The sequence below is a fragment of the Cystoisospora suis genome, assembly GCF_002600585.1.
Source record: "Cystoisospora suis strain Wien I chromosome Unknown contig_433, whole genome shotgun sequence".
Lineage (NCBI taxonomy): Eukaryota > Apicomplexa > Conoidasida > Eucoccidiorida > Sarcocystidae > Cystoisospora > Cystoisospora suis.
Window position 1 is genome coordinate 93,995 of NW_027153234.1, and position 10,645 is coordinate 104,639.

At 47.3% G+C, this 10,645-nt stretch overlaps 2 protein-coding genes across 2 annotated transcripts; both read right to left on the reverse strand.

Moving 5' to 3' along the window:
• Nucleotides 1–499: 499 nt before the first annotated feature.
• CSUI_001102 (signal peptidase) lies at nt 500–4,261 on the reverse strand. Its single transcript, XM_068061308.1, has 2 exons — nt 2,732–4,261; nt 500–1,941 (listed from the first exon to the last, which is right to left on the reverse strand). The coding sequence occupies exons 1-2, from the start codon at nt 2,897–2,899 to the stop codon at nt 1,474–1,476; spliced, it is 636 nt and encodes a 211-aa protein (XP_067926727.1). The 5' UTR covers nt 2,900–4,261; the 3' UTR covers nt 500–1,473.
• Nucleotides 4,262–6,732: 2,471 nt separating this feature from the next.
• CSUI_001103 (uncharacterized protein) lies at nt 6,733–10,593 on the reverse strand. Its single transcript, XM_068061309.1, has 3 exons — nt 10,160–10,593; nt 9,455–9,496; nt 6,733–8,257 (listed from the first exon to the last, which is right to left on the reverse strand). The coding sequence occupies exons 1-3, from the start codon at nt 10,324–10,326 to the stop codon at nt 8,245–8,247; spliced, it is 222 nt and encodes a 73-aa protein (XP_067926728.1). The 5' UTR covers nt 10,327–10,593; the 3' UTR covers nt 6,733–8,244.
• Between the last annotated feature and the right edge of the window lie 52 nt (nt 10,594–10,645).

The window sequence follows — 10,645 nt, forward strand, 5'->3', positions numbered from 1 at the left end:
GCCGGCTGATGCAATAACCTGGCCACATACACAACCGCAGGTAGAGGCCATAGTTACATTCCGGCTTGCAGCTTCGAAATGGTTACTCTGCTTGTCCCCCAAGATCCCCAGCAAGTTACAGGGGGTCCGTTGAGGTCCGGGCGAGTATACCTAGTCTGTCGCTATACAGCTGTATTAGCGCACTGCTGGTCTCTTCACACAGTCCCCGTCATAGGTGTAGTCCGAAAGTGAAGAGGCTGCCAAAAACGAAGAGCAAAATCTCCGTCATAGTGTCATAAATAGCACCGCGATGCTTGCCGACACCGATCCGCTGTCTCCAGAAGGGAGCTTTCTGCTGAAAAGTGCATAGTCTAGGCAGGGCGAAAAATGAACCTCAGTTCATGGGGGGTTGCTTGCAGTGGTTGTGCCTCACCACTTGCTTCTCTGAACTGTAGCGTGACACCCGCAGCCGCGAGTGGTCACCTCCGCGACGACATTGAAGAACTCTAGTAGCATCAAGCTCTCTTTATGTACGATGAAGACCAATCCAACAGCGAAGTTCTTTGGGAGGCCACTCCAACAGACCACAAATCGAACCAGAGTGATGTCTAGTGTGTAGAACAATCAATACAGGAGTCGAGAGAGAGAGACAACCCGGAAAGACTCTTAAACCAGGAGGGAGCTGGCCGTGTTCACTAATGTTGTCAGCTCCGGTGTCAGGGTCTCCGTACTGACCAAAAGAAGATGCAAATGTCATGTCATTGTTTGTCGCAACATATCTGAGGTTATCAAGATACGACAGAATCTCTCTAAATCCCCGACAATCAAAGAAGTCAGTCCTCACACGAAGAGGGGCAACAATTTCATTGTGACAGACACACACTACTTGTTCCTTGTCAGTACGCTTTTTATCTCTTTCTATGGGATAGTACTTTATCGTAAGCAAAGAGGATGCCTGGGTGCTTGACGGTAAAAACCATTTTCCCGGAAGTTCCTTCAGTCCAATAGACAAAGAGGGGAGTATCACAGTTTGCAGTGAAGAGCGACGTAGACTGCGAGCATCGTATTGTAGTCGAACGGGTTCGAGCGTTCGCCAGGACCATTTTTCAAATCGAAGAGAAACCTAATCCATCTCCACCTGACGTTTTCACTTCAGAACCATTTCCCTCGCTCCACAGACCACCCTACGACTAGTTAAGAAAGGAATTCCTCCCTCTTTCGAAACAGCTGGGAGTCCTAGATAGATAGATAGTCGCATATCTGAGCCGGTAGATTTCATCTCCTAGATCTCTCCCAATACTCTTTGAACGACTCTCAACCATCGCCACTCTCCTTCCTCTCCAACTGACACACACCTCTGTCCCATATAAGAAGACAGCTTCATTCTTTTTTTCTCTCTTCTCGCTCTTGGTTTCTCCTGCTCTGTTTGTATCCATTACTTTTCTTGGAGTCTTCTTTTTGATCAGCCAGTTCATTTCCTTTCGTTTGTCCTCACTAAGCAGCAGGTGCCGCCGCTCTAGCTTCACTACTCCTACTACTCCTACTATTATCACCCCGAGACTGTGGTTGATCGTCTGCATCTTCGTCATCATAGACAGCTCTCCTATATCGGTCTTTATATCGAAAGTAGGAAGAAGGCAAGGTGTAGGTTGAAGAAGCTACCGGATGGCTTTGCATAAGTCCCACAATAGGATGATATACATATTCAAGAGAGACAGTGACGTTCCGATTACGTAGACCTTTCCCATGATCTCGGAGAGGGTATTTACTTGTAACGCTTTCTAACTCGATAAAAGCATCTTCTGGATCAGAGATGATAGAATCCCATATGATCACTTCATTTCTCTTATTCTTTGGCGTCTCATAACGTACGACAACATACACAAACAACTGCTTTGTATTCCAATTGAAACAGCTCGTCAGATCCGCCTCAATGTCCAGCGCTAAATGAGCTTGCTCGCTCTGCATGCACAAAAAGGGGTGAAAACAAGGAGAACTTTACAAGTCATAACGAGAGAACGAAGAGCTAGAGAAAGAATGAAAGAAAGACACAACGAGAATCACCTTATATGAGGGGGAGATAGGGAAAGGGAGTGACGGCCTATCAAGCTATCATATACCGCAGCTGGGGGTAGAGCGGCTATATTTCATTAACTCTATCTCCATTCTCATATATGGATATATATATATATGTATGTGAGGAGAAGAAATGGTGTATCCTTTTCGAATGGATTCGATTACTCTAGAAGAGGAAGATGAAGATCGAGAAGAAGATTAAAGCTCCCTTTCAATACACGGAGATAAGAGGAGGCGTCAACACAACACGTCAGTAGACTGACCCATCACTTTCTCTTACAAAGGACATCCCTTCATGAAAAAAGAGAAGTTCTTTTCTTTCTTTCTTTCTCTCTCAGGAGGCTTCTTCTGTAGACACTTCCTCGTCATCATATCAGGCATAGGTAAAAAGAAAAGAAAGAGGTATGACTTCTACGAGGTTGCCTCTACTGAGAAAAGTTCAGTTCAGCTCTCCGTCTTCTCTAGAAGCCTTCTTCAAACTGGGCGGACAAACTTATGTACATGTGCACATACATCTATCTACAGGCATATACATATATGTCTAGAGAGGGATTTCTATCTATGACTTGTGAGAGATCGCGATGAATAGAGAAGCTGCAGACATGTAGTGGAGTTAAGATACACACTATTGTATTCAGGAGAAAAAGAAAAGTTCAGGTGTCGCTGTTTGAATTACCTGGAGTGCTGTATTGACTCCAAATTCATAGACCTGAGAAACGGCGACTCTCCCAGTAGGTGAAGACTGGAGAAGGTAGATAGAGAAGTAATTCCCTATTGCCGCTAGACTAAGGCATGCAAGTAAAGTACAGACAACAGAATTCAAGCGATTGAGATAGGTATCCATCTTCTTCAACAATGAGAAGTAGAAAGAGCCTCTTTGAAAAGATCGATTTCCGGACTTCGGGAAGAAAAGGCGGCCTCTCTCTCTCTCCTTGTCTCCTGCTGTTCCAATGCCTGCTAAGAAGGCTCAGAAACCCTACCAGAGAGATCGCGTGCAGACGTTAAGAAGAAAGAAATCCCTTTATCTTCGGTTGTCAACAAGATGAGAAAAATAAACAGCTCTGCCGTGACTTTTTCTAAGGAAAAGAAACACCTAGACACAGAGAGAGAGAGAGATATCTAGAGGTAGTGGCGAGAACACTGTAGGCGCTGGCTCCTCGCCGAAGGACGTATATACAGCGGGCAGAGGAGCTGCAAAAAGAGGTAAATCTTTGGAGAAAGGAAGCAAATAAAGACACCGTAAAGAAAGAGACGACGAAGAATGTGATAAGAGAGGACAACGAGATAGATGGACGCGAAATGAAGACCAATTTGGAAAGGTAACTTAATGTCTCCTTTGTGTATCTCTATCTCCCAAGGACTGGGGAATCAAGATCGATCGCTGTCGTGCGGCTGGGAGGATTAACAAGGAAGAACGGCCAGCATAGACAAGAAAACACAACGAAGAGGAAATAAGCAGAGCTAATGTTCTCCGCTCCTTTCCTTCTCAAGCGTGAACTGAAGAAGGAGATGGCTTTGAACGGGTGTCTGACTTGATAAGTCGCCGGAGATCCACTATGGAACGGATTGACACTTGGCCACTGCTGTGTGTTTATACCAGAAGAAAGAAGAAAGGACAAGAGCAAACAGAAAGGCCTATGGAAGACGCAAGATGGGAAGGGAAAAAGGGCTGTCTCAATGGCAGCAAAGATTTTGAGATGGGTGAGGAAAGAGAAAACAGAAGAAGTGGTCCACCCCCAGTGTTGTCTTCTTGCCTTGTGAGACTGCGAATTCAGAAAGCCCCGCTTTTACCAGTGCCTCGAAGATATGGGAAGTCAGAAATGTGGAAACTGCGATTGCGAGTTAGAAGAAGCAGAGAGCTTTTCTGATCTACGACGAATATGTAGAAAGGAGTTTTAACCAACTGACGAACCTGGCTGGGCCCAACACACGCATCCAGACCCACGGCGGGAAAAAGCAGAAATCCTCAAAAAGGCAACGAAGAATGTAGGATAAAAATTATTGCGAAGATGCTTTCTCACAGACTGAGGAGAGGGTTAACCGATGATGATAGAAAGGATTGGTTGGATTGTAGGAGGCAGGCAGCACGGACAGCAGAAGAGAAAGCCGACACTCGAAGTAAAGTCACGAAACACGATAAGCACAAGATTTCCCCGGTATCACGATGAAGCAAACCACCCCAGTATTCAGAAAGAAAGGACACAAGATAAAAGAGGCAGTTCAAGAATGAATCTCCAGGATGATAAAGCCAGCACACAGCGTATGAGGGGTACGTAACTTTTTCTTTTTAACCCCTCTGCTGCATGCAGTTTGTTGTTGCTTACCACGTCACTCAACGAACTCCATCCATTTAGCAAGATCCGGCCTCTCCGTTGGACGGCGATGTGGACGGAAATTTTCCTAACTTCACCTCAAGCCTATAGATGGTTGCTTTTCAGTCTCATGAGTTTGACATATAAGAAAAAAAGGAGAGACGTCTTTCACGGAATGATGTAAACGAATACGGGTGACCTGTGACGGGTTGACGTCACCGAAACGGGCAACGAGAGGGTCACTTATTACTTCTGCATAAGAAACAGAAGAGTAACCATCTCCAGAACATCCACCTTGTGTGGCCACCATAACTTTCACTTGCTAAGCGGTTTCGAGACGTTTCTTGCTTACGATATCAAAGGCGAAATCTAGATATGAAGCGCCGCCGCAGCAGTGGCTGGGTCAGCTTGGAACTTGCCTGCCCGTCGAGGGTTGCGACTTGCCGGAGTCCAAACTCATCAGATTCGCTGTCCGGGCTTTATCAGTGATGTGTTGACTTCAGAGTGGAGAGTCAGGCGAGGGAGATCACAGAGGTAGCGTCGGCAATACCTTCGTTCTTAGATTAGAAGACTCCTCAGGCCAAGCAGACTTGGCCGTTGACAATTGCCCTCTCCAGTACAGCCTCTGAGGTAGTGATACTCTTTCCCCGAGTACCGTTGCTGTATACGGCCGAGACGGATTGTTCAATTCAAGGAAGAGGGACGGGAACTAAGTAGTCTGCGCTGACGGATGACAGACAAAAGGGCGAGTGCCATGGGCTGTCACGGCGCAACCGGCCACCGCTCACGGAGAGGAGGAATCCTCGAAGGAAGCCAGCTTCTTTTTGTGTCACCACGGGAAGCTGCCGTTGCTAGTTTGTCTTTTCTGTCTCTCGCTGCAATGCTACTCAAAGCCTCAACATCGCTACGAGCTTCACGGATCCACACGTGCACCGCCACACTGGCTCGTCACGCTTCGGCCATCGCTAAGCTGGGTGACCTGTCGTTCACACGGACCAAGCTGCTAAAAGCTCAGCTAGGTTCAAGTTGGTAAGGGAAACCAGAGGGTCTTCAGAAGCGCGTTTCAACCTGGCTGGGCCGGTATTGCACCCTACTCCCAGCCCACCAGCAGGAGGTCATACAGGAACGACACCGGACAGTCCCGACGGCCGGGGGGGGGACAGCCCCAACTTGTTTAACTAGGGTCGGGAGCCTTCGACAGGCTCACGGTATGCTGTAGGCAGAAGATACGAGCCCACGAGGTTTGTTACTGAGAAACAGTTGTGATAGTTTCTGCTGGAGACCGCCGAAGAGAGAAGACACGCGACCGTTGTTACCTGCTGATGAGACCTATTGTGGGGGCGAGAGTGCGTAGACCCTATGAAGGGCCGTTTCTAGGACGGCGTTAAATGCGAGCCCGCTCAATCCGCGTAGCACATTTGTGGAGTCGAGCGTGTGTTCAGCCGGACCTTCGCCTCGATCTAGTGCCCCACCTACATTTTATCTTTTGCTCATCAGGCAGGACGACGGGCTACTTCTCCGCAGAGCAGCTGTCCCATGTCAGCCAATCCACGCTCGACAAGACAATGAATGACGGCGCAGAACCGGCCCGAGCGACGCCCCAAGAGACACACATCGTGAGGCGCAGCGCTCTATCGAACAAGAGAGCGAGGAGTTGCGGAAAAGAGATATCCACCAGGACGTGAAGGCACCTGCTCCGGAACCTACGTGTATCCGCCTGCAACCGAAACCCCTTTCTCTGTGACGGTCTTAAGCCCTGTGCATGGGCACATGGCTGGCGGTATTATCTGGAGACTGCTAGAGAACAAGGCTAGGATCGTGTGTGTGCGGCGCTAGCGTCTCCGTCCCGGTGCCACGACACGAGCTTGTCAGCAATTGAGGACCGTCAACAGTCGAAGCTTGGAAGGCAGAAAATCATGCTATGGTCCGCAAACGTAGTATACTCCTGAGGGGTTCTCAACAGAAGAACATTAGTTCGCCTGCTGATGCCAGAGGGGCCATTTCTCTCGGTGAGTTTATGGCATAGTGTCGGGGTGCGGAAACCATCAGAGCACCTGTTCCCTCGGCTTTCGCAAAAAGCAGCAGGTGCACGTGTTTGCCCCTGGAGAAGAAGGCAGCCACTGAGCGTGGTCATCATGAAAGAGCGGGCCATTCATGTGAGGTAACCCCAGCCGGTCTGCTCTTTTTCTATCAAGAAACAGAACTGGCCTGGGTCTCTTGCGTTAAGGGCTGGATGGCTGGAGTGCCCCCGATGAGGACGGAGTACAAACGGCCTTGCGTAATGACAATGCTGTCTTTAACCACGTGAGCCAAGTACTTGAAGGGTGAAAGAGCAGATAACCGAGGCCGTAGCTCGGAAAGTCACTGGGCTTGAGGCTCCCTTGCCTTCTCGTCTCCCATCTTTCTAGAGGGAAAGCAAGAAGCTCCGACCACCGTCAGTAAACCCGTCCACCACACTACACCTTTGCGTACCTTTCGACAGAGGTGCCTGTACTGGCAAGCATTTCAGATTTCTCAGCGCAGCATCACCACGGGTTGCTTAGTTTTCAGCCTATCTATCCACCTGACGTCACCGTAGCAACCCGTTGCGACCACCTCTTCGCTGTGGGAGCACTTCGGTTCAGACAGTGAGGAAAGCGCGCGACTTCGGACACTCAACAGACCCATTTTTCACGAAACAGGGACAGCCCCAAGTGAGTTTGCCTGCGCCTGGCAGGCGGCTTTACAGGAGATTCACACGAATGGCTGCTTCGTTGAGGTGCCAAATCTTCCACGCAAAAACCTGTACCAGGCTCACTCCGGCAGGGTTCCGCGAAATCTTTTCTACCCACCGCCGTGTTACCGCCTGCGAGGCACCCCAAAATATACTACTACTCGGGCTTTATTTCAGTTGACACGCAGATAGGCATGACTAGGCGGCAAACTAGAGAAACCTGAGCTCCAACCTGTACACCCTGTCTCTGTTTCTCTAGTCCGTGCTTATCACACAATCCCACGCATGATGTGTCTTCTTTCTTTCTATGTTTGCTCCCGTTTCTCTCTTCTTTATTGTTCCTTTGACCCCACCTTTTTCTTTTCTTCTGCTGGCAGCCTTCCCCCCATATATTGAAACAAAGACAGATGGAACACCCCAGACCGCGTAGGAGATTATCACGTCTTTCCCATGGTCGCTCGGAGCATCACACGAGATTCTACATCTATGTAGATACGCACATAAACGAAGTGCCCTAGGGCCCCTTCACAATTAACATTATGCTGCGCAAGCAATGCTTGTTGCTTGGGTGATTCGACATACAAGAAAAAGATACCTTTCTAAACAAGAAACGCTTCGCTGTGGCGTCTTATGCGGCATTGACAACGGTCAGAAGGACTCCGACACCCACCACAAGCTCCTTTTCTTGTCAGTTGCTTGACCTTGAAAGGAGGGGACCGATGTAGGGCTACTTTCTATGTCCTCATGAAGAGGATGATGATCGTAGCGTATCTCCGCCCTTACACCGCATTGAGAAACTTGATCTTCTCTTTTCTTCCATGCTCCCAAAACTCTCTAGAAGAGCGATGGTCGTCTTGTTCTTTTTCTTTTTCTTAGGACCATCAGAAATCTTTAAACTGTACGCGATCTCTGCTTGGGGTGTCAGAATCCCTTAGTAGCGCCTTCTACGACCTCGCCCGGTTCTCTCATCCCCTGACTCGCTGCTTTCTTCCTCTTTCGACGATTCGGACTTATGACTTTTTCTTCTTCTACGACCCTCCTTTTTCGGTTTCTTTTTCTCTTCAGAGTCTTTCTTTCCTATCGCTTTCTTTATGCTTGCGTATAGCACGTAGATCACAGCTACCATCAGAACCGCCCCGGCACCGACAACTCCAAGCTTCTCATTCAGAGAAAGACCCTAAAAAAGACCGAAAATTATCAGCATCACATTCACACAGCATGAAATCACTAACCGAACAACATACTTGTCTAAATATCGCCTTAAGGGTGAGTAACGGAAAGAAAGAAAGATGAGGCATCTCTCGCATATATAAACCCTCGAGGGCCACCATCTGGATCTGTAGAGGGGATTCGATGCCTCTCTTCTTATGAAACAAAACACCCCAATCTTCTATTACTCTCAGCCAACTTCCTCGAGGGTGTAGACATGGTTAGGACTGTGAGAACTTCTCCTCTTCGATAACGAGAATCACACACATACATCTTGATCAACTACATTCAAAGAAACGAAGGTAAAGACTTCTCTATCATCTCATCCCGGTGTATATACACCTCCCTCCTCCTATTGTAGACCCCGTGAAAAGCATGATAAGAACGTGCTACACTCCGAGATGGACAACTGATCAAAAAAACAAAAGGACTGGCTCTTCACATCTCCTAGATACATCTATAGACATAACGCATGAACACCTCCATTATACATCTCGAAGAGAGAGAAACACAAGAAGATTCCTCCTCGCCAAAACAGTCACCACCTCCAGAGCCTCTCAAGAAAACCCCCCTTTCCATCCTTCATCTTGCCTGCCACACATGTGTCTCTTCCACACTTCTTAACGATTTCGTGTTTAGTATTTCTAAACCATCTTATAAGCCTACTTCTTATCTTTATATCTGTTCACCTCTTTCATGAAGTGCCTCGTCTTTGGAGAAGAAGGAGATCCTCTACAGACTCCAATCTCCTCGCTTCACCTATTTCTCTAAAGCAAGAGAGGACTGATCCTTCTATTAGCCACGACAGAAAGAGGACCTATCACCTCGTGCGAGCAAAGCGTCGAGCAGAGCACTTTTATCACCTCGAATAGTCAGAGAAAACTTCGCCTTCGTCGCAAACTGCTATCGATATAGCGAAAGACCTCTTAGGCAAAAAGCACACTGTAGCTAGAGAAAGAGAGAGAGAACGATAGAAAGAGCTTGCATACAACGAGATTGAGAAAGAGTGTGAAAGAGAGAGAGAGAGAAACGAGAGAGATAGAGATAGACGAGGGAGAGGAAAGACACTTCTTTCTAGACAGCTGAGTAGACATGACGTAAACAAAAAGAATGAGATCTTAGCTAGCTAGCTAGCTGGCTAGATTCCAAGGATAGAAGAACCTACCGTAGGTCGATCTGGAGGAGGCGTAGGAGCTTGCAAATACTCCTGTTACCCAAACAAGACACATTAGACACGCACCCCCACCTCATCTAAATCGACGCACCGTATCTCCTAGACAAAAAACCTAGACGATCCATCGTCTTCATTGCCCTGGCTACATATATATATATACATATCTACCTACATATATGTGTATATCTATCTATATCTATATATCTGTATATTTTTCTCCCTCTATGTATCTATCGATATGTAACGATATCTGAATCTACTATACATTATGTCTCTCATCTCTGTCTCGTCTCTGTCTCTCGGAGGTGTCTCGCTCTACGAAGTTCATTCATGAACTGCAGTACAAAGAAAGAAAAATTTCCATTAACGACTTCTTCTTCATAACGTAAACTTCATCCACTCCCTCAATCCTCCACAAAACTTCGTCTTTCCTTTTCTTTTCTATCGCGAGCAAGATTCTGAGAGAAGCCCCCGTCGCCATCCATCGCTTGAATCTGCCTGCCTAGATATAGGGAGTAAGTAGTCCCTCCGACGCCTCTCTCAGCTGGAAATAAATTGCCCTCCTCGAAGAAAGAGTCTATCTATCTATCTATCTCTCTATCTCTGCGAACTATCAACCCTTGAAGGAAAGCCTCCTTCTTCTTCTTCTCCTTCTTAGAGAGCAGTCTCTTTCTGGGTATGACATAAAGAACTTACGTCCTGAAGGCGTGGGAATATTGCGAGGCGCCCATAGACAGCAGGAGGTGGTCTCTCCTCCCTGACTGTAAGAGAGAGAGAGAAAGAAAGATATCTCCTATCTTTCTCTCTCTCTCTCCTTGTTCTCTCTCTTCAAGCAAAACGAGAAGAAGAATAGAACGAATCATCCTATCTAACTAACGACGCTTTCAGAACTGACCTGATCGTGTTAAAGGAGACAAGTCTAAAGAGAGAGAGGAGAGAAAGGAATAGATAGACAGAGATAGACAGGGAAAGAAGATCCCTACTCACTTGCTTCTAAAGGAGAAGAAAAAGAAAAAAGAGCATCGAGAGACAAGACAGTGGATATGTGACGTAAGTACTCATGAGAAGTCACATCCTAGGCCCTCCTTCTCAGCATCGCGCTCCTTACACAAACTACACGGACTCTCTGCTGAGAAAAAAAAAGGGATCTATCTCCATCTACCTACAAAAATCTATCTATCC